The 24,432-nt window shown below is 42.8% G+C and overlaps 1 protein-coding gene across 2 annotated transcripts in view; it reads left to right on the top strand.

Annotated features, from left to right (window-relative positions):
* The first annotated feature begins 1,214 nt into the window (after positions 1-1,214).
* MCTP1 (multiple C2 and transmembrane domain containing 1) overlaps positions 1,215-24,432 on the top strand; it is a 288,852-nt gene continuing 265,634 nt past the window's right edge. The window contains exon 1 of one of the 2 annotated variants that reach the window (XM_069777634.1): positions 1,215-2,042. In XM_069777634.1, the coding sequence (XP_069633735.1) occupies positions 1,452-2,042 (591 nt within the window). In that variant the 5' untranslated portion in view covers positions 1,215-1,451. The remainder of the gene's footprint in view (positions 2,043-24,432) is intronic. The other variant, XM_069777635.1, reaches the window with a different exon arrangement.

The raw sequence follows: 24,432 nt of genomic DNA, 5'->3' as shown, positions 1-24,432 counted from the left end.
TTGAGCTTTGCTATCTGATGCTTTTGCTTTTAGGTGGCTAGAAGCTGATTATTTGTATTCACTTCCAGGGACCAAAGTAGGTTGACTTATCTGTGACTTTTTACCGTCAATTTTTTTTTTTTTTTTTACTATGACCGTGTTTGGCTTTTTCTGGTCCTGAAATGTCACTTATCTGACAGGACTTCTCAAAAATAATCTCCAGTGGTTCAGAGGTTATTTTGGCTATTTTCGCAACTATTGTAGATTGAATTCCCAAGGCCCTGGTGATTTGAAAGCATCCGTTTTATCTCAGTACTTTTAATTTTGTATTCTCCCTGTTCTGTTCAGCAAAAGTTGGATTGTCAAATGCCTGGTTGCAAACCGTTTGGGAAAAGCTGAACCAGAACAGAGGTGGCCAAATCCTTGCTGGTGTAAAGAAGCGCCTTTTGAAATGAAACCCAGAAGTACACCGGATAAAGGTACGGTTTACTGTACGCAAGAAATATTTATTTTGCTTCAGTCTGTTTCAGGAATGTGGAAGCCTGTCCTCAAATAGTCCTGCTGCTATTGTTTTAATTAAAAAAAGGAACTTTAGATAGTGCTCAGCATCCAAAAGCGCAGCGATGGGGCCACTATAACAGCGTGCCTGATGAGAGAACAATGTAAGTATTTACAATTCTCTCTTTCTTTTTTCGTTTAGAAAAAAACAGGAGGGTGACAGATGAGCTGATTTTTTTTTTTTTCCTCCCACCCCTGCATGCTCTGAGGAACCTGCCCGGCCGGGCTATGCCTTTTTCCTCCCCATCTGCCGCAGGGACAGCTTTTGCCCACAGACGGGCGGTGGGTGCCGAGGCCGGTGTTTGCCCGCAGGGAGCCGTCCGAACCCAACCTCCGCAAGGTCACCGCGGGACGGGGCCCGATGCCCGCCCTCTCTGCCTCCCGCACGATGCGACCACCACAAATGCAAAGAAAAACAAGCCCAGAAAAACCGCAAAACAGGTGGGGAGGGGGGACCGGGCTAAGCCCACTCCCGCTACGTCCCTCACATCGCCCAAGGCGAGCCGCCGGCAGCCGCTCCGCGCCCCGCCGTTCACTTTTCCGCCGGGCTCCGCGCCCCTTGCGCAGCCCGGCTCCGCGCAGCCCGCCCCCGCCGCGGCCACCGAGGGACCGCCCGGGGCGGTGGGGGGGTGTCACGGCGGCAAACTTTCCGCCTGGCGAGGCCGGGGGGGGGGAGGCTTCGTCCTTCCTTTAACTTGCACGGCGCGGCTCCTGCCCCGGGTTCCCTCGGCCGTGCCGCGCTGAGCCGGGGGGGGGCGGCGCGGTGGAGCCCCGCGCTTGTCGTCGTCGTCGTCGTCGTCGCCGGCGGCGGGCGCCGCTCCGGCCCGCCCCGTACGGGAGTGAAGGCGCCGGGCTCCGGCGCTGGGCTCTGCTGCTGTTGCTCCCGCCGCCGCCGCCGCAGCAGCAGCAGGAGGATGGAGCCGGGCAAGGAGCCCCGGGTGGCCGCGGGGGGGAAGCCCGGCGAGCCTGAGCCGGCGGTGTCCTTCCAGGCCCGGCTGTGGAAGAACCTGCAGCTGGGGGGCAAGGGCCGGAGCAGCGGCGGCAGCGGCGGCGGCGGGCGGGCGGCAGCCGAGCGCCGCACTGCGGGCCCCCCCGCCCCGCCGGCGGCCGGCGGCAAGGGAGTCCTACCGCCCGGCGCGAAGTGGAGCGGGTTCAAGCGGCGGAGGCAAGTGCTGGACCGCGTCTTCTCGTCCTCCCAGCCCAACCTCTGCTGCTCGGCCGCCGAGCCCCTGGAACCGGGCGGCGAGTCCGGCTCCGCCCTGCGCCGCTTGCGGGAGCACCTGCTCCCTCAGGGCAAGGGGCCGCCGCCCGGCCGCCGAGAGGACCCCGCCGCCGGGGATGAGGGGCCCAAAGGCGGCAAGGAGGGGCGCCGGCCCGGGGCGCACCTGTCCCACCAGAAGAGCTCTTCGCTGCCCAGCACCGCCTGCCTGGAGCAGCTGCTGCAGGGCTCGCCCACCGCCGGCAGGAGGAAGGAGCAGCGGGCGGAGGACGGCGACGGCAGCGCGGTGAGGGTCGACCTCCCCCCTCCCCTCACACACACACACACACAGAGCGGGGTCGCGCAGCCGGGCAGCGCCGGCGGCCCTCGGCGAGCGGGAAGGCGGCCAGGGGGAGGCGAGGCGGGAAGGAAGGTGGTCCCTGGGGGAGGCGAGGCGGGAAGGAAGGTGGTCCCCGGGGAGGCGGGAAGGGAGCTGAGGCAGGAGGGCGGCTGCTGGGGAAGGGAGGTGAGGTGAGGTGAGGGGACAGGACAGGCGGCGAGGCGGGAAGGCGGCCGCGGCCGACGCTCTCTCCCCCCCCCCCCCCCCCCCCCCCCCGCTCCCGTTCCGCGCCCGCTGGTGCGAAGCGTCCCTCGCCTGAGGGGAAGAACGGCCCCCCCGCCGTACCCCGGCACACCTTCCCCCGCCGCCGGGCTCGGCTCCGCTCGGTTCGGCTCCCCGTGGTGGTGGTGGGGGCGGCGGCGGCCGTGGTGACAGGCGGGTGTCGGGGGGCCATGTCGGCTCCGAGCAGCCGGCGGGGTGGTCCTACTCCGGAGCGCGAGCGACCTCCCTCAGACCTTGTCCCTTGTTATAAACCATACCCAGAAAAGGCGTCCCGAGGGATGAAGTTGGGGTTTTGTACCCGTAGCGCGGGTTCCCTCGCTCTCGCACCTTTCCCCAGAGCCACCCTGCGTCTCTGTGGGAGCCCCGCGCTGCTGGTTTCTGTCCTTGACGCTTCCAGCACGGCTTTTGCTGAGGTAACCTCTGCTTTTTCCCCTTGCCTGGTTACCCGAATTTGAATTATTATTTCTTTTAATTTCTGCAGGACGCCCGAACGACGGCGGCTAGTACAAATTTAATAGGCGGTAGATAATTAATTGGCAGAACATAGCAGGCACCGTCACATGCGGCCGTCGGTTCAGGCTGATGAAATAGTTGTTCTTCCCTCGTTGCTGGGGGAAGGCGGTCTACAAAGCCATAGCTCTTCCGACTGTCAGTTTTGAAATTAAGTGGTGAAGCTAGTGTTGGTAGGGGCTGCCGAGTCTTGGAATAAATTTCCTGCGAGAAAAGTGCAAAACGTATGAGTCATTCTGGAGTTTGTGTCTGTAAGCAGTCATCCACTTTTTGCAGAAATAGTTGACTAATACATGCTGTTATATATTGTCTTCTGTCACAATTAGGGAGAAAGGAGTAACTGAAGTAAAAGGCATGTGCTGTCCGCTTGTTGTCAGAAGGAAGCTGTGTGGATGTACTTGGCTTCTGTCAGGGCTACAGAACCTGTGGTCCTGGTCTAGCGAAGAGCGGTAGTGGATCTGCGACGACTTGCAAGCATCCCTTCAGGTCAGCGGGACTTTCATGTCCCTCTGCAGAGTTCAGCCCTCACCTTTACAAACATGGGACCTAGACCTAAGTTTGTGTCCCAGTCCCACAGGGCTGTTTTGGTGATAAACACTGTGCTGACCTGAAGCTACTGTGGTTATCCCTTGTGTAAATCCTGCTTGTAAGTGTTTTACATTGCTGCTTCTTGGCATGGGATTATTTTGATAGGCGTTTACGAAGTGGGCATTTCCCTTCAGTAGTCAGTCCCTTTCTCCCCCCGCCCCTGGCTCACAAAAACATATTGCACATTTTAAGTATTCTTGTTTGGGACTACAAGATACTCGTCTGTTTTAAAGACTGCTACATCTAGCAATTAGTAAATATGAAAATGCAGCGTTATTTTCAGTGCTGTTCTGCTGTTGTGTTCAGCAAAGAAACAGCACATTTATTTACAAAATGTGTCAATTGTTATTTAGTTTTGAGGGCATTACTCTTGTTTTGAACAAGGTATGGTCATAACATTTGGAAAGAATACTGCTAATCAGAACAAAGTGGTACCCACGCTTTTTAACACTTGTCTTTAATTAGCAGGATTATAGCCAATTCCTCCAAGCATTTTCTAGTATTAACTTGGGCTGTGCCTGCATACCAAACCTGCTGGGTTTGATATTAAATAAAGCTTGTTATGTCCCTTGCGTGTTGGTGGAGTTCGCAGAGCTGCTGATCACGATGTTTGTTTCGGAGGGATGATCTGAAACAGCTCTTCTATTCCATAATCAGCACATCCTCTGCTCTTCTCATCTGTAGAGGCATAATCTCACTCAGATTATTACATCTGATTTAATTCACTAGCTTCATTGAGCTATGGGGTAGTTGGGGAAATGAGACTCGGACTACAGAGTGCTGTTGGACTGTCTTTGGTTGTGTCTGGTACTCCTCAGCGGTCTGTTACAGAGCAAGCACCTTCCACTGTGAGCGGCTGGAGTTTCCAATTCAATACACTCTATGAGTCGAGTCTTGTACACTTACATGCTGCACCCCTAGAGCAGTAAGGTCCCTGCCTAACTTCAGCATTTACGCCCCTCTGAGGATTTGGGATTAGAAGTCTGGTAACATGAGAATAACTTACATTTTTCAAATCCAAGTTTTACTTACAGCAGCACAGACTTTCAGAGGTATGTGGATTTTTATTGCCCAGCAGCTTTACATGTCCAAAGATCAGAAAAAAATATAGTAACTAACAGAATCACAAAAATGAGATTAAATTATCTTAAAAGTAAAACAATACTAGAGTTACAACTTGCTTTAAAATTTATTTAAAATGTGATTGAAATACAGGGGCAAGCAAATGCTACTGCCTCTTTTGGATCAAGACTGCTGAATTTTTTAGCAAATCTGTACACAAAAAAACCTACTAGATATTTTAAGGGAGATGGTGGGGGAAAGATAAAGTCCCATGAGAAGTCAAATTTCTTGTGCTTTTAAGCTGAAATAATGCAGTTGTCATCAGTGAAAAGGAGCGCAAGTTGGTGTGGTGGATGGGAAGACTTAAAATGTAAGTTGCTGTACTCTGTGTGGGTTTAATCTTGGAATGTACTTTTGGCATAGTCAAACCATTTAAAAATAATTCAAGCTAATTAAAATGTGGCATAGCGATACTGCATTGGACATGGACAATCTAGCAGAGGCCTAGTTTTCTCAGCATTGAATAAAGCTTCTGTTGTAGTGAATAGGGTTAGTATCATGGTTCAAGTAAAGGTGCACACCTAACAGTAGAGTCTTATGCAAAGGATAACCATTACATTTGAGCACTAAATACTGATCTAGTTCTCCCCTGAAGACTGAATACTTCTCAAAGCTGTGCTTGAATAGTTTTGGGGAGAGAAGGGCATCGTAACTATTGTGTTTGTTGGCAGGAAACTTAGGTTCCTTCTAAAGGGTAGCCAAAGTGTAAATATGGTTTGTTAGGACAAAGAAATAAATACGTGTGGAATTAAACATCATCTGTCTTCCAACTTCCAAAGGCAGGTTTGCTTGGCCAAACTTTTCCTACCCCTAGACATGGTATCCAGTCACCTTCATATCGCTGAGAGCTGCCGGAGGTGTGCCGCACCCTCGAGGGAGCGAGCCAAGGGTGATGGAAGCCCCTTGGAGTGTTTCATGGGCAGGAGATGACAACAGCCCTCTGGGGCTTCTTGTGCTCCACGGGACCTCCAGTGGCTGAGCGTGCTACCATGCCCCAAGGCAGTGTGGCAAGGGTTTTTCCACTTGCCCCTTATAATTTGTATCTCCTTGCCAGCGGGAGCTTGGAATTATCCTGCAGTGCCTGGGCCCGCGTGGCCTTTCTCCCGAATGTCAGATGTAGCTTTGTGTGAGAAGCTTTACTCCACTTGCGGTTTGTCGTAATCATGTAGTGAAAACCAGGAGGGTGGAAATATTGCTGTTTCTTAAGATTTGCAATAATAAAGAACCTACAAATGTTTCATCATCTTAATCGGAGGACATGGCTCTGGGCATATGTCATCTTGAATCAACAGCGGATGTGAAGAAGCGCTTAGGGAGAGGGGGTCCAGGCTGCAGTCTGGCTGCCACAGTGAGAACTCTTGTGGGCACGTTTCCCCCTTGGGTTTTCTTGCAAGATAATTTGGTAGCAACAAACTTTGTGACTTTTTAAAATATGTCCAGGTTGATCCATTAAGCTGAAAGAGGGGATAGGTTCTTAACTGTTTCTGTCCCCATCTGTCTCCAGTTTTGAGGTTATGTGGGTAAATTGGAGATGTGGGAAGGCTCTGGGGTTATTGGGGGCAGGAGGGGGGGAAGGCCAGGGCTGCTGATCAACCTCTAGATGCATAGCCATAAGAAATGAAGCTTCATTAGGTTTGCTGCCCACAGAACTATTTGCTTAATTAATAAGCATCCTTCAGACCTACATTTGTGGGTCTTCAGGGTCAGAGACTGGATAGCAATGATCTAGATTATATGACACAGCACAATGCAAGAGAGAGATGAGACAATGAGAAAAACTAGAGATATGTATCCAGATATAGGCTCTCCCATTCTCTCAATGGTATATAAGTATTGCTCAATAAAGCTGGTGTGAGAGAGTGAGGTGTGTGGCACATGAGAGGGATTTGCAGAAGAAGGGGAGTTCAGTGAGCTGGATTGTATGAAGAGAGACTGTACTTTCAGGGCAAGGAGCATGGTGTTGTATGGAGATGTCTGGGAAGGAGAAAGGGAAGGGTAGTGATGAAATAGGAGCAGAGACAGAGCTGTGAAGAAGCCTGAAGAGAGGAGAATTTTGAATTTGGTGTGGAGGGGGATGCAGAGCCAATGAAAACCTGATTGGCATACCATGCACGTTTTTCTGCCTATAGCAGAATAAATCTATATCTGGCTTAGAGCCACAGGAGTTGGTGAAGTTACACAAGGGAAAAATTTGGCTTTTTTGTTCTAATTGGCATATGTCACAGGTCATGTTTCAGTAATTCATCCAGCCAATGAAGGCAAAAGAACAAAATAAAGACAAAAGAAAAGGCAGAAAATGTCAGTGAAAAGCTACACAGGTAATGTCACCCAAGAGAATCTTAATTGCTACTTCAGATTTCTAAGAAACTGCACTGGGAAAGGTGAAGGTGGTGAGGAAACTCGAACACTTCTGACTGTCAGGGATTACCTTTTCCTGAGATAATGCCAGTACAAACCAAGAAGAGTTGGAGGGAGGTAATTTGCATAGGTATTTGGAGCATGATTTGAGGGCAGCAGTGTTCTGAGAATAAGGGCACAAAATTTTAGAAAACAGGAGAAAGCCTTCTTTTGGGGATCTGGCCACTGACACATAGGGAATAAGTAGATGAGTAAATGTTTAGGCTGGGTCAGAAGAGCCTGGAGCTCATTAATAGAAATTACATAGAAATAGAAATAGCAAGCAGGAGTAAAAAGCTGTTGCTAACGTTAATTTCTTTTTAAGAAAGCTGTTCCAGTCTCTCAAGGCTGTTTGTTTCTCCAAGAGTTTAATTAGACATCTGATTTTGTCACGGGGTGTTCTGCACTGCCCTGTTCTGTCATTGTATTAATTTCTGATAAAAGGTTTATCTTTCAGCAGCTTGAGATGCATTAATCTGTTTCGTATGCTCTGTCAGACTCTGACCAGTCTGTCAACTTACAGTATGTTAATACAGTGTGTGTATATCACTGATGTGAAAATCAAGAGATGGCACAACAGAATTGTATTTAATTATATCTTGAATAGCCTCTGCTTAATTAACTAAAGAATGTCTCCAGAGTTTTCAAAGTGAGTTGTATAATTTTTTTGTAATTGGCCAGTTTGCCTTTATCCTCATGTGAAATACTTAGATATTTTAAAGTGAACTAGTAGCAGCTGTTGATTTACTGTTTATCCATGACCTCATTTAAGCTCCAGTTTCTCTTTACCCCCCCCCGTCTTTACTGCTTATATGTAAAGGTGTTCATAGTAAAATAATTATATTGAGAATAATAGATGGTTGGTGGATAGCGCCACGACCCACTCAGAAGAGGAGGGTGAGTGACTCAGATTTGTAAATCCCCAGCGGTGTGGACTAAACGTGAGACAACTCTCAAGGTCCATATACAAACATTTATTAGATTCCCACAGTGATTAATGCATGTCTTAAACTAGCTTTCTGTGATAATTGGTTAGGTATATAACAAATTATGGCAAGCAGTAAGGTATGCCTTGCGTTACTTTAAAACTCTAAAAGAAAAGAGAAAGGGGGGCGGGGGGAGAGATACAAAGAGATCACCAGTCCTGGTTCCAGCGTTGGTCCAGCCAACAGGGGGGTTTCTGGTTGGTAAGATCGCTGTTCTGCGGAATTCCACACACTTTCCTTTTCCTTTTCCTCTTTTCAGTGGCACCACCAATCTTCCCCCCAGTACGACCCGCCCTCCTGCTACGGTGGCAGCTTCGTTTCAGGTCTCTCCCCCTTCCCCCCAGGTGATGTGTAGCATGATTTGGGTTGAGAGAGGGGTGCTGTGGTCATATGTGTTTAGTGTGATCTCCGTAATCTTCATTAGCATAGGCAGGGGTGTCAACTTTAATATGCATTTCGCGGGTAATGAGGCAAAGGTCACTCATAGGACACGATGTCCCCAAAAACAGAGGGTTAACAAGCTTCGCAAGTTGCACCATGTCAGAACCGTCCTGTCTCCACAGGGCTTCCTCCCCCAGCCGCATCCTTTGCTGTTCCTCCCGCATGGGTCAAGTGTCAGCCTTATCAGTTCTTTGAGCACCAGGCCTGCATTATTCTCTTCAGGGTACCTGTGAGTGTTTGAGACATTCCTTGGAAAGGCTCGGAGAGCCCCCTGCCTCCCCCCCCCTTATCTTTACTAAGTTTTGTCTCTCACCATTGTTCATGCTTCCCTCAGGCTGCTTCTCTCAATCTTTGTTTCAGGGAGTTACAAGCCGTCTCTTACAGATGGGAATTGCAACAGTCCTTGCACTGAAGGAACAAAAAAAAAATGCTTATTTTCTACCGAATGAAGCCTTATTTCCTACTGCTGTGAAGCGACTCAACTTTCAGTGTAGGGATTCTAGCTGGATTTTAAGTGACTGTGTCAAAACTGTTACTTCAGTGTACTTCACCTGTGTGTTTCATAACCTACTGAATTGTGTCGAACTTTTAAAATGTAATAAGGCAGACACCTAAACATAGTTATAGCATTAAACCTTTTTCCAAGAAATGCTGAAAAATGTTCTTTCCCTCATGTGGAAATGTTGGGTGCAGAAAATTATTAGGCATACCAGTAAGACTTATCATCAGTTACTATATTGTTGCAAAGAGAAATACTTTTTAGCGTTTTAAAAAATATGACTAAAACAGCTTTAAAACTGCCACTATGTCATTCAGCACCCAGGTCTGTAGGTAGTTCTAATTTAATTGTTTTGTCTTGTGATGTAGTGCTAACATACTAATAGACCCAAGTGTCACCTTTTTTTTTTCCTCTTCTGTGAATTGCTGGTCTTTGGCAAGATGACTGAGAACTCTGCATTGATCTGAAGACTGAATCTGGCTTTTCCTCTCTGATCTTACTATCTACCAATCCTATATCTCAGGTATTGTAAGTGCGATCTTGCAGGGAATTTTAACAAGGTAACTATAATGTAAGACCTGAAACTGTTAAGTTTAAAAAAGAAATGTTTTCCTCTTCCCTTGTAAAAGAAGCCAGAATTCCTTCAAACTTTTTCAGTGTAGACTTAATGAAAACTACAAATTAGATCACCTTTAGTTCAGTATGGAGTTTGTTTTATGTAGAGTTTGTGTTCTGCTCAGGGAAATGGCAATGTATGTTCCATTTATTTCTGTAATGGTGAACTGATGAGAAACTGTTGTCCCAAAAGTGGGTTTCAGTACCCGGTATGCAATGAGCCAATCTCACACACAGAGACGAGATACTGTTTATTACAAGATTGGGCAAGTTTGGGTGCTAGGTAGTAACTCCACAAAGCTAGCACACCTCGGTATTCTCTGGTATTCTCCGGAGTTCCTTTTATATACATTGTTGGTAGGTTTCCACAGACTTCCCTCTGATACCTATTGGTTAGTAATTTGCATATGATTACACAGTCTTTATTCTTACTACACATGCTCTATGAGTAAGCGTCTCTGCCTGGGCCAGTGTCTCCTGCCCACCGAGTGTGTGATTTTTAGTATTATAATGAGGGTAGTATGCTTAAGGACGCAGTTTAGCTAACTATACAAAATTAAGTATAAACATGATAAATAGAATATGTATGGTTGATGTATTTTCCAGGATGTTCCTTCTTCAAGCTCCTGATTAGAAGTTCTCTAACTTGTCGCTTCTGTCAACCTCAAGGATGGTCATGCTGATCCTGGACATTGAGTACATATTTGGTTTTCTTAGTACGTGCAACATCTAACTTCACTAGATTCTTCATCAATTTTTAACCCTCTACTTGCTTAGATAACGGTTCCCCCCTTTAAAGACTTACATAGGGAGCCTCATACTTCCTATTTAAGTCTCATATAATCTTTTCATATACATGTTTTCTTAAAGTTGAACAACATTTAAAAGTACATTGTAACACAACATCTCTGCATACAAAGGCAAGCAGTATCATTATGATTATAGATAATTAACCTTTTAATCTAAAAGCTCAGGTCAGGAAACCAGGAAGTTAACCATTTCCATGCTTCTTCAAATCCCCAGGGTGTGTCATCTTTCTGAATTTCATTTAATATCTTAGTCTGTTTCCAAATTTCATCTAGATCAGTGGAAATTCTGCTTTAATCTATATATACACAGCAACTGGTATTTATTACTGTGCAGACTCCTCCTTTAGATCTAATAACATATCAAGTGCCTTTCTATCCTGTATAGCTATTTTTGCCAATTGAGAGACTTCTTTCTGAAGAGCAGTGATAGCATCTGCTGTTCTATTTTCAGGAAGTTCAAGCACAGCAGATATGTTTACTATTGCTTTTTCCAATTCACTCACCCCTAGCCATGGTAAAAAACATCTAGCAAAAGAGTGGAAAGCTGTAGGTGTTTCTATTAAGGGGTTTGTTATCCGTTTTTGTCTTTTCATAAATGATCATAGCCAAATTTGATATTTCCCTGTTAATTCATCTATGATTTTAACGTTTGGAACCACTGCTCCCGAGGCACAAATTCCAGACCAATTTGGAGGTAATATTTTTCTTGCTCTGTTCCTGCAAATCTAGTACCATCCAGTTCCCTTCGGGACTGGCCAGGATCTGTTCCATGCTTTTACCATTGGTGTCCCTACTGATATGATTTTATTACATCCTGAATAATGTCTTAGAAATGCTGCGTGAGTCAGACAATCAAATCATTTGATTCCTTTAGGTGGATTACACCTTTGGATACAAATGCAGTATCTTTCTGGAGGAGTCGGAGTATCAATTTCCCATTCTTGTCCTATATCTCTAGGGTCAATATTAGTATCAATCCACAAATTTTGCCATGACACATTTGCTGGAATACGTATTCTGATTAACAAAACTCCTTTATGCCCATGCTTAGGGAAATGAGTACAGACCCAGTGATCAGATTTGTTGGCTATCTTGACTGTCTTCTGTATGAGAACATAGTACACTTTCTGTTTCCATGGGTTTCCTGGGTTCCACTGAGCTTTTAAGCCTACAGTACAAAATTGAAATAGGATGATTCTTATAATTAGATACATATTTTAACAAATACCAAATCAATGGAATTAAAGCAATTAATGATACACAAAATAAAGATAGGTATCCTTGAATACACTTTGAGTTGGAATAAGATTTTGTACTGTTCCAGATGAAATTCATGAGGCTTTGGAGATCCTTCGTTTCAGTGGCTGTATCTCTTCAGAAGTGTACTTCTCTCCCGGAGCTGTTTTGACTTGAGTGTAGTGAATCCAGGAAACTATTCCGTTTACTTTGACGGTGGTATTTGTTACCAACAATACAATATATGGTCCTTGCCACTTCTCCTTTAATGGTTTATCTCTCCACGTTTGGAGATACACTTGATCCCCAGGCTGGAAGAAGTGTACTGGCGTGTCTAATGGCACTGGAGCTGTTGTTTGTATGTACCTGTATGGGGAGGAAAGAGTCTTTGCCACTGACAAAAGATATTCAGAGTATCTGATCTCCTGTTATATGCATCTGCCCATCGTTTCCTATTACATTTATGGAATATGGTTTCCCATACAGTGTTTCAAAGGGACTTAATTTTTTTTAGTTTTAGGTGTAAATCAGATTTGCATTTAGGCTAAAGGCAGCATATCTACCCACTCAGAATGAGTGTCTTGAAACAATTTAGCAATTTGTCTTTTTAGGGTCTGATTCATTCTTTCTACTTTTCTCACTGGATTGTGACCTCCATGGGGTATGTAATTCCCATTTTATTTGCAAGAATTTAGAAACTTCTTTCACTACTTCAGCAATAAAATGGGGGCCTTTATCTGGGGAGATTCCTTCTGGAATTCCAAACCTAGGAGTTATTTCCCTCAATAATATCTTTATTACTTCTCTGGCTTTGTTGGTGTGACATGGGAAGGCTTCAGGCCACCCTGAAAAGGTATCCACTAATACCAAAAGGTACTTATATCCTCTACTTTTTCATAACTCAGAAAAATCAATTTGCCAGTGTTCACCAGGGAGATACCCTTGCTTTACCTCTTCAGGTGGAGGTGGAGGCTTCTTTTCTATTTTTGGATTATTCTTGCAACAAACTTGGCATCGTTTAACAAGTCTTTCAGCATACTGTTGCATTCTGGGTCCTATTGCATATCTTTTAACACTTAAAACCAGTGCATCAGCTCCCATATTTGTACTTTTATGAGTCCTTTCCAATAATTCTCTCTTAATTGGACCATTATCTATGCATTGTCCATTTGGGGTAACCCACTATCCATCATTAGTTTTTTCACAGTCTAAAAGTTTGGCTAACTCATTTTCTTTTTCATTATTGTTTGGAACTTCCAATTTTATTATTGTTTCCATTACCAACGCGCCCATTACTTGATTAAAGGATACTCTTTTTGCAGTTTCAACAACTTTTCAGTTACCCCTAATTACATCTGTCTATCCAAATTGATGAGCTTTGCAATGTATTACAGCAACTTCTTTCGGCATAGTGACTGCTGTTAGTAACTTTAAGATTTCTGCCCTATTATTCACAGGAGTTCCTTGGAATGATAAAAGTCCCCGTTCTTTCCATATGGCTCCATGAGCACACATAACTCCAAAAGGATATTTAGAATTGGTATAAATATTCACTAGTTTCCCTTGTGATAACCCTAAGGCTCTGGTAAGAGCAATCAATTCAGCTTTTTGTGCAGAAGTGTTTATACGAAGAGGCCGAGACTCATTTTCTTCATTCAGAGTCACTACTGCATATCTGGCCTTTCGTTCTCCTTTTGAAACAAAACTACTATGATCCGTAAATAAGGCCCAGTCTGGATTTTCCAGGGGGGGTGTCCTTCAAATCTGGTCAACTGGAATACACTTGTTCAATAGATTGAATGCAATCATGTACCACATTCTTATCACCAGTAATAGTCAACAGTGTGGCTGGGTTCAAGGAAGAAGACATTTTCATGATTATATCATCTTGTTCTGCCCTGCTTGGGGATAACCAATGATGTCTTCTTTGCTCTAATACTGCAACTACTGCATGCAGAACAAACACAGTAATTGACTGTCCCACAGTCAATTTCTGAGCTTCTTGAATCAACAATACAGTTGCAGCTACAGCTGGGAGACATGCTGACCACCCCTTGCTTACTTTGTCTCGTTGTTTAGAAAAATACACCATTGGTCTTTTCAAATCTCCCAACATTTGGGTCAAAACTCCCAAGGCTATGTGTAATCTCTTGTGTACATATAATGCAAATGGTTTAGTAAGAGCTGGTAATCCTAAAGCAGGAGCTTTCATCAGGGCCTGCTTAATGTCATCAAAACCCTTTCAAAACTGCAAAGTCCACTCTAGGACTTCTCCTGGTCCTTTTATGGGTGCATATAGAGGCTTAGCCATTAACCCAAAATTGGGTATCCACAGTCTACACCGTCCTGCTATCCTGAGAATCCTCTTAGTTCTCTTTTGGACTGAGGTGGGGCAAACTGACATATCGCTTCTTTATGCTCAGTCCCCAGTTTTCTCTCTCCTTTTGATATTTCACATCCAAGATAGGTAACAACCCTCTGTGCCACTTGTGACTTTTTCTGAGATACTCAATATCCACCTAATCCCAAAAAGTTCATCAAATTTATGGTCGCCTCCTTGCACGGCTCTTCAGTTTCTGTTCCCAAAAGTGTATCGTATTGTAAAAGAGTGACAGAAAGGTTCTTACCTTGCCACTGTCCTAATTCTTTGGCCAGTATGTTACTAAACAAAGTAGGACTGTTCTTGAATCTTTGTGGGAGTACTGTCCAGCAGAATTGCACTTTTCGTCCTGTGAGTGGGCTCTTCCATTCAAAAGCAAACAACTTTTGACTCTCAGCTTCTAGTGGAATACAAAAGAAGGCATCCTTTAAATCCAATACTGTGAAATAAATGTTATTTTCCGGAACAGCAGATAACAAAGTGTAGGGATTTGGTACCACTGGGTGGACATCAAGCACAATTTGATTTATTGCCCCTAGGTCTCGCACTAATCGGTATTCATGGGACCACGGCTTCTTTACTGGTAATATTGGAGTGTTAAATTCAGACTGGCATGCCTGTAAAAGTCCATACTGCAGGAAATGGTTTATTAAACTCTCTAACCCAAACCTTGCTTCTAACTTCATGGGGTACTGTTCCTTTCTTACCGACTTGGCATTAGGTTTCAATTTCACTCTCACAGGCTCTGCATTCTTTGCTTTCCCAGGTACCTTGGTGGCCCATACTAACAGGATTACAGCATTCAATACATTGCAGGTATTTGTGTTTCCTTGTTGTTTTTCTCCTGTAATGAACAAAGCTGGGCCTTCCATGCGTTATGCGTTATCTTGTGGGATATGCATTTGGACAGTATTTCCAGAAGAGGCTATTTGTGCTCCCAACTTATTCAATAAATCTCGACCTAAAGGAGGTATGGGGCATTCTGGCATATAAACTCATGTGTTAATACTTTATTTCCAATTTTACATTCCATTGGCTGTAAAAAAGGCTTTACCTGTCGCTTTCTCGTGGCCCCAACAACTGGCATATAAAATTTACTCAAAGGTCCCCTACAACTAGTTACTACGGAATATGTTGCTTCTGTATCTACTAAGAATTTTACAGTCTCATTCCCCATCTGTACTGGAACTAGGGGATCTGCTGGGGAGATTGTTAAATTCACCCCCAGTCCCCTTCATTCAGAGTCATATTTTCCCATCAGCAATAAATCGGCTTCAGGTTCCTGACTCCCCTTTGCAGGTAGTGGTGTCCTCTGTCCTCCCAATTTTGGGGATGCTTTTTTCTCATGTTCTCTTTTACAGTAAGTACACTGATTTGGTCTAATCTGGTTATCCATAATATGGGCACCACAACTTCTGTCTCTTCCTCGAGTCATGTTTCCTCTAAAGTTTCCTCCTCTTACTTGCCCTCTCCCCCGACACAAAGCACCTGCTATAGCAACAGCTGGTAAAGCAGCCTGTGGTTTCGTATCTTTTTGTTTTTCTTTTTGCCTCTCTTTTCTCCCTCTTTCCTATTATTATACACTTTGTATGCTATCTGTATTAATTGTAAAATTGACATTCCCTCAGGCCCATCAACCTTCAGTAACTTCTTGTGGATGTTGGGGGCTGATTGCCTGATAAACAGCATATTAAACATCATCTTGCTATTTTCTTCTTCTGTCTATTTCCGAGCTGTTTCATGCAATCTCTCATAGAATCCTGAGGTATTTTCATCTATCCCTTGTTGTACCCCATACAATTTAGAATGTGTTTGTACATGTCCCATTTATCACCTCAGATTTATTAAATTGGAAGGAGTCCATGCTGTATCCCATAGAGAATCAATTGTTGATATTATTTAATCATTATCCTTCCTGTAGTAGTATTGGGATCCCAGCCGGGGCCCATTTTTGGCATGAATCTAGCAGGAGATCGTTCTTCACATTTTGCTTTTCATTTTCTTCCTTAGATTTCTCTAATACTAACCTTTTCTCTTCTGGAGTAAATAGGGTATTTAACAATGTCTGCATATCTCCCCATGTGGGCTTATGATTCATTACAATAGTTTGTCCCAACCTATGGATTTTTTCAGGATCATCCTGATATGACCCTACTGACTGCTTCCACTTTAATAAATCTGAGGTAGTAAATGGGACATGTACAAACACAGGTAACGCTTTTGGTCCTACTGCTTGACGCAGAGGAGCTTGAATAACTCGCTGTTGTTGGGATCGGGTTCTCCCCAGGATCTGGCTAAAGGTATCTGATCCCTGGATATAATACTTTTCTTTTTTTTTATTTCAATGCTACTGCTATCACTCTCGCTTTCAAGATCCTGCTCTTTTTCACTGGGTTTTGCCACCAACATTTGAACATCCTCTTTTTCTTCACTCTTCCTAATACATCCTTTTCCTATATCACATGCAGAAACCACCTTTGCTTTTTCTGTCCATTATCAGCTAACACATACATGCCGTTAGCATCATTATTCATCAAATGACACTTCTTTCAGACTTCACAATTATTTTGTAACGAGAAAAATATATCAACATACGGAACCTCATCCCATTTATCCATCTTTCTACAAAGCAACATTAATTGTAGTATAGTATTATAAATTATGGATCCATTTTCAGGCCACACCTCTTGATCATATAATTTATACATCGGCCACCATTGATTACAATATTGTTTCTGTTTTCCTTTTGTTAGGGGATTTCCTCCAAACTTATCCCAACGTTTTAGGGTGCATCCCAAGGGAGAACAAGGGGATGTCTTGGTAGAGGGGCCAGATCCCATATTGTTTCTTCAGAAACTGTATATTAGGTGCCTACTTGTATATCTTGATCTCCTGCTGCGGTCCTTGTAAGGGAACAACTTATGCAGAGATATTAAAAATCCAAACAAGTGTAACGTTACACAACAGATACCAAACCAAATATAAAACAAGGGACGTCTCCTGTCATTAACTAAATACAAAATACTAAACTACAAATTGCCCCTCTAACCAGACCCCCTATTCAACAATATCTCGGTTTCAGTGTTGCACGTTTGCGTTGCTTACCGCCCAGCAGGGAGAGGAGCTGTCGGAGTCCCTGAAAATCAGTTTGGTGCACACTGGAGTCTGAGCAGTCTGCTTCTCCTTGGTGATTGCAGCAAGTCGATCCAGGCAAGGCTTCTCAGCAAGGTCCACCCTGGGTCACCAAAAGTGGTGCCCCAAAATTGGGTTTCGGTACCCGGTATGCAATGAGCCAATCTCACACACAGAGACGAGATATTGTTTATTACAAGATTGGGCAAGTTTGGGTGCTAGGTAGTAACTCCACAAAGCTAGCACACCTCGGTATTCTCTGGTATTCTCCGGTATTCTCCAGAGTTCCTTTTATATACATTGTTATCAGTTGGTAGGTTTCCACAGACTTCCCTCTGATACCTATTGGTTAGTAATTTGCATATGATTACACAGTCTTTATTCTTACTACACATGCTCTATGAGTAAGTGTCTCTGCCTGGGCCAGTGTCTCCTGCCCACTGAGTGTGTGATTTTTAGTATTGTAATGAGGGTAGTTTGCTTAAGGACGCAGTTTAGCTAACTATACAAAATTAAGTATAAACATGATAAATAGAATACGTATGGTTGACGTATTTTCCAGGATGTTCCTTCTTCAAGGATAGCCAGCTCCTGATTAGAAGTTCTCTAACTTGTCGCTTCTGTCAACCTCAAGGATGGTCATGCTGATCCTGGACATTGAGTACATATTTGGTTTTCTTAGTACGTGCAACATCTAACTTCACTAGATTCTTCATCAATTTTTAACCCTCTACTTGCTTAGATAGCAAAGCCGTAGCAAGCGCACAGAAAAATGATCCATCTGGACTTCTGAGTATTGAAGTCTTGTGGGGTAGCTGATTCATACCTTGCTACCAAGCCAGAGGCTTCCTATTTCAGAAACTTCGAGCTACGATAGACCATCACCGTCAAAAAATCTAGTTTTGAAAGTTTCAAACTCTGCGTGTGAGAAGTGGGACCTGGGGATAAAGCTATTGCAGTACTGGGATGTTTGTCAGTAAAGCCACCTTGTTACTCGCGTTTCTTGTGGGTGATTTTTTGGTGAAGAGGAAGACTATGTCTCAGCAAATCAAGTAATTAATAAGAATGGTGAGCAGTCTTCTGTTCCTTTGTGCTCTGCTTGCATGTTGCTGACATGCTTTCCCATGTAGTCATTTGACCAAATAAAATCTATAGCTTCAGATTATTGGCTAAGTAGAATTTGTACTTTCAAATTTTTAAAAGTTCCCAACTGCTTAGTTCCTTCCCTAAAGAGAAGGAATTTACTGTATCAGTGGCTGGAGGATGGTAATTATATATAAAAGCCCTTAAATAGATTCCTTTGCTTGTTCCAAACAGTGATTAACATGGAACAGTGCAACATAGATAAAGATATTCTTGAAGGGTATTATTTAATGCTGTGCTGAAAGATATGTAGTAAAGTAATGTTGTAAGGACTTGTCTTTTTGTTATTCATTTTTGTATTTCCTTCCGTAGGCTATATCTACCACTATATGATAACAGTGCTGTAAAGTAAATAGATCATTTTTGTCTCTGTAGCAATACATCCCACCCCGCCTTGTTTGTGCTTTTCTGTAACCAGTGGAGTTGACATGATTTTGCATTTGTCTGAGAAGAGATTCAGTAGTAAGTCATTAACAAAGCATATGATATTCTCTCTCCAAAAAAATTAGCTGATTTTCTAGGTAGCCAAATCCAGTAACTTGACTTGTAATTTAGCTATGGCCCATCGATAGAGTATGTCATGGGAAGGGCTGTGAAATACCTGTAGCCTTGTTCGTTCAAATGATTAGGTTTAGTTTTGCATCTCAGTGAGAAAATGGGAGAGGCAGTAGCAGTATAGATACCATACAATGTCTGGGCATTGCATCAATACTTTCAGAGTATTGTCTATTAAATCCTATTGCTTCTAGAGCAATGTGATTTTTCAACTTGTTAAAGAAAAGACTAAATATGGATAATGTTTGTGTTAGTTTCCCTAAGGGAGTAATGATTTGGCAATCTATTTGTGTTGCTCTGTCACCAAATTTTTCTGTGGATGGTCATATGAGTTTCCAGTCATTAGGACTAATAGCAGTCTGGTAATTACTTGGCATTTTATCCTTACAAATAAGGGTTTATGTTTAGAGCATACTTCTTCCCATTAAACCTAGTTCTTGTTCTGATGCATTTGAGACTTAGCATCACTGATGCTCAAAATAAAACTCTTGGCTGTTGTTGGATATGGTGTGGTGTTTGTGTTTTACATGTTCCCACTTACTTCAGCAGGGAAAGCCTTAACTACTAAGTTGGGTAGCAGGTGCTATAACTAGGTACCAAGCAATGGCTGCTGAATTCTTCATCACTTAATCAATTTTTCCTTGTGGACCTGTGTCTTATACCCCAGAAGAAACGGCTAACACTACAGGAAAGTGGGACGTGGTGTGTAAACACTATCACAGAAAGATCCTGTCCCAAAGTTTTGTGTCCCTAGTGAAGTTTTTCTGACCTGAAGACGCGGGTTAAAGAGCATGGTGGCAGGTTGTTTTCTCCTGGAACTCTAAACACAATGCAAGTCCTGTTTGATGGTCACAGGATGAGGGGTAAAAGATGGAATTCTTGACTTTTATTTTCATTGGGATTATGTAATTGCAAGTCTGAATTTTGTTTCCCACTAAATGGAGAAATTCTGGAATAGGTGACTGATGTTTTAACCACTCCTTGTCAAAGGGATTTTGATCAGCTTCCCCTTCTTCTGCTGCTTCCCCTCACCTCCTTCTTTACTGAGATAAATTATATTCTTACTGGCCTTATGTAGATAGATAGTTCACATCTCCAGGACTGTTGCTGTTTCTTTTTCCTTCCCCTCCCCCCCCCCCCCCCCCCCCCCGAAATGTAGCAGAGCAAAAATATGGGTTGAGTTACAGGCATGCTATTCTGATAATGTGTCTTTTCACAGGTGAAATGTGTGCCATGAATGTTGGACAATGTTAAGGCCAGGTAATGGCACAGCAGGAACACATCTAGAGCTTTTGCTGTCAGTAGGAAGGGACCTTCAACTACTGGGACAGACTTTATTGAGCTGTCAAAATGTTAAAGTATCTGCAGCACTTTCTCTGAACTGTCTCTTCATTTTGATATTGGAAATTGCGAACCTTTGTGAGCAGAATTTATTCCCTCCTTCAGCCTGTATTCTCTGTCATTCTTGGCTGTTCATTCCTTTAGATCTGTTTTTTTAAATTTTTTTAGTTCAAATCCTTCCTATTTTTCCCACTTTTGCATTACTTCTTCATACTAAGATCAGAAGTTGCTGCAAAAACCCCAGAGGCAACAACAGTGCATGCTTCGGAATGAAACACTGTATTTCAAACTTTGCTCAAATATGTGTAAATCTAATTCTTTATACCTTTGTAATTTTTCTCTAGCTTCCCTCTGCTCCCTTGAAAGGGGAGGGAGGAAGTAAATTTCTTTCCAGAAAAACAAAGCCAGTTTAGCCAATTGTTTAACTACTCTTTTAACCACTGGCACTGTTATGATGCTGTCTAAAATTCAGTATCAAAACAGTTTTGGAAATCCTGCAGTGTTCAAACTTTTTCTCTCCTCGTTCTGTCCTATTCTGAGGAACTTCTGCAACAGTTTCTCAAGAAAATCATATTCAAGAATGAGTCATGAAATGTGATATCAGGCAGATTAGATGTTTTTTTTTGAGAAAGGCTGAGTGCTATTTACATAAGGGAGATGGCTTCAGTCTGAACGCCAGACGTGCTCAGGGTAGGATGCCATTTGGTTTTGATGTATCTGATCTGGCGGCATTCAGTTTAGTGTCTCTGCTGTGCTTGTGATCAGGTGATCGTGTTAGGCAAAGATGAATAATCCTTTGAAGGCTTGCAAGCATTTGATGAACGAGATAAAATTAATGTGCCTCACAGATTCTTTGTGCAGTATATCCAATCAAGCTATTCAGTACCTTCCATTTAATAAATATCCTTATTGGTTTCTCACCTTGTGCGAGCTGTTCTGTTTCATATCTCTTATGTAAGAGATACATGTACCAGTGAGACACTTTTTTGCTGCTTCTGATGTGTGTTATTAAATCAGCAGCTAGACTGCCCTGTAGCTAATGATAAAAAATTTATGGAGTTTTTTAGACAAATACCAAAATCTTCTGTGTAGTACCAGAGGGATGAGAACCCAGGCACTTCTCTGTTGCCTGTGTTTGGTTAAGGTGGCTTATGCTGCAGTTCATGTAATTACCAGAGGAGAACCATAGCTAATGCTTTTGTTGGTAACTGTGGGCCAAGTTCTCTTTCCAAGCCTTTTCCACCCAGTTCTAGAACCTACAACAAAGCACACAGCCAGAGGTCACCAGCTGAAATGTAGTTTCAGTCTGTGCTGGCTCTCTACATACTGGCAGACCCAATGTGTGTGAAAGAAGTTGAGACTTTTCCAGAAACTAATTCTTGTCCAGTTTGGACAGGACTTCATATTCAGCTGTGGTGAAGCTCCTGTGCTCTGTCCAGAAAACATAACTGCCTTCCAGGAACATTTTGAGTCTTTTCTTTATCCCCAAAGTTAGAAAACCCTACCCATTCATTTAAGGGTTTGCTCAAAAAAATGCGGGTAATTTTATCTGGCAAATGGCTCTAAATTCTTGGAGAGAGGGAACAAAACTCTCTCCAGCAGGAAAAAGCAAATGCTGACTTCCTACTGTTCTATTTCCTGGGTGAGGAATGATTATCAAATGAAACTTGATGCACAGCAGAAAGAAAGTCTGAAGTTCTAGGAGGCTTGATGAAAGGTAGAAAGAATTATCAAACTCTGTTAAATGAAGGTAAGAAATGGAGCTTCTACCTTTCATTTTAAGGACATCCTTCCTCTTACAATTAAAGGCTTATAGCCCTCTTTGGCACAGACTTTTTATATTCTGTTACAGTTTTAATAACTCCATTTTTAAATTTTGAACATTATTGACATTAGTCGAGTGTTTTGATGTTCTGTGTTACTGTAATCAGTATAGTATTGATATGAAAACTGTTTTATGCCACAAGAACTGGCTTTTGCAATTTGGTTTTCTACTACATTTTTATGAAAATAACTGTAATACCATGTGGGAATCAGCTGGAGTCCAGGAAATGGGAAGGCATAAATGCATATACATAATGTAACCCCTGAATGATGCATAAAAATCCCTCTCTGAGTTACATGAATTGGGAATTTTAATCTTTATCATGTTTATAAGATTTATATCTAAGATTCAATATGCAGGGTAACAGTTAATCATCTCATGCAATTTACCTGCTAAGATTTATGTTACAGTGTTTTCTGTGAGTTAGTGTGGAATAACAACAGAAATAGTCTAATCATCTTGATGTGTTAGAGATCTGCATTTCTGAAATGATCTACAGAATGAAGGGATTTTCCTTTTAAAGTTGTATATACACAGTTTTGGGGTGGTGGCTTGGGCTTTTTTTTTGTTTTGTTTGTTTGTTTTTTTCCCCAGGTACAGCAGTCAAATGCTTTGATTGCCTGGTGTTCAGACTAAAATGGATGGCTATTTGGTTCTGTGTGGGGAAGACACAATGGGTGTGAGGCTGCAGCAGTATTTGGGCATACAGCATGTTGCATCTAGGATTCCAGATGATATGTTAGGTGTAGGTGACTTGGAAAGGTTTGTTTTGGTATGCTGAAAATGGGTTCCTCAACTTTAGAAAGTTTATCGGTCATCTAATGTGGAATTTCTGTATTTTGTGGATCTCTTACAGAGGTAGTGTTTCTTAGTCACCTAATGCAGAAGAACTGAGCAACTTTCCTGTTTACAGATACCTCCTTATGTTAACCAATACTAGAAAAATGAAAATAGGAATCATCCTATAAATTCTGATGTAATAGAAAAAGGTATATTTGTAGTATCATGAATTATACCTCTTTCTGCTTTTCTCCGTAGACCCTTCTTAGCACTATGTCAGCATGCGAAGTGCTGCCTTATTTTGGTTCCAAATTCTTGCTTCTTTTGCTTTCTAATTTTCCTTAAAACTTGGGAATTTTGAGAAAATTCTGTTCCTTTCTTGTGAATATAAAGTGCTAGAAAAAATTGTCTCTAAAATAATACACACAAATGGAGCTTTTCGAGGACGTTCAAGGTTCCCCTGTCCCTGCCCCCACCCAAAGGTGATATATTGAAGGACAGCATGTATCTGAAGCCTTGTTAAATAGTTTCAAATGTTCAGAAGCCAAGCATTAACCACAGCTGTACAGTTTTCTGCTCTTTCTGCTGGTGTTTGTTTGTGCTGTTCCTCCAGGCAAATGTTAACTTCAGGGCTATTTGTAGCAACATTCTGCATAATACTAGCTGTAGTTGGTCATGTATTGCCAGAAGCCTCTGTTAGTTGTGGAACTGCAGGCTGATATTGAATTTAGTTGATCTTTCTAGCTAGAGTTTTTAACTCTGCATATCTTGGTGTTGAAGACCTGCCATACTGTAGATAAACCAATTACTAACAAAAACAAAGTAAAAGCATAAAAAAGCATGCTTTATGATTATTCCTGCTTGTTTCTGCGTATACTTTTGTTTTGCTGTAATGGTGATCAAAAATGACAAAACTCAGGTGGTAGTACATTTTGTTATTTACAAAAGAAACACCAGCAGTGCCACTTAAGGGTTTATTGTCCAGTTACCATATTACATGATCTGTGCTCAAATAACAACTTTTGTCAAAATCCTGGTGTCAGTTGCTTTGGTTGTAGAAGGAGAAGCAGCTGCTTATAGTACATAAGAATATTCCTATTATTACAAACGACTGAAAATATCTAGAAGAAAAGGAAGAACTTTATTCATCCTCACATCAGAGAGTACATGTATGGGAGCAGGCACCAAAAGCAGTACAGGTGCACTAGTCCAGCACTCACCAGGACCGGGGCCTTTTGGCCACGTGTGTGTAGCACTTCTTCCATACTGTGATGTCTGTTCTCAGAGCTAGCTCTGGATGTTTTGTGGGGCTCTTGGATGTGTACAGAAACCTAAGGGTTCAGCTGTATGTGAGTAGAGGGGTGATGAGGGCAAGGGGGAGAGATACCTGTAAGGTGCAGGCAAGATGATGTGTGCTGTAGTGTATTTTGTTCACTTTTGGTGTAGTAAGTGATGCAAAAGAACAGAAGATGTTGACGTGACTTAACTGCAGTTAAGTATGGGTTGTTGTCTTTCTGAGCAGAGAGATTCTAACATATTTATTTCCTTGACAAATGCACTGGAAAATCCATACCAAAGTTTTGAGAGTTACTGTTTGGAGAGGTCACAACACCCAGCAGAAATGGGTCCTAGACAACACACAAAGCATTTTGAAATGGAGTAGTTACAGAAGGCAAAGCTACTCAAAATCTTTTCAAGTTCCTTTCTAAGGAAAAG

The sequence above is a fragment of the Haliaeetus albicilla genome, chromosome Z (assembly GCF_947461875.1).
Source record: "Haliaeetus albicilla chromosome Z, bHalAlb1.1, whole genome shotgun sequence".
Taxonomy (NCBI): Eukaryota; Metazoa; Chordata; class Aves; order Accipitriformes; family Accipitridae; genus Haliaeetus; species Haliaeetus albicilla.
The sequence above is the reverse complement of the archived record's forward strand: the minus strand, read 5'-3'. Positions and strand labels throughout refer to the sequence as shown.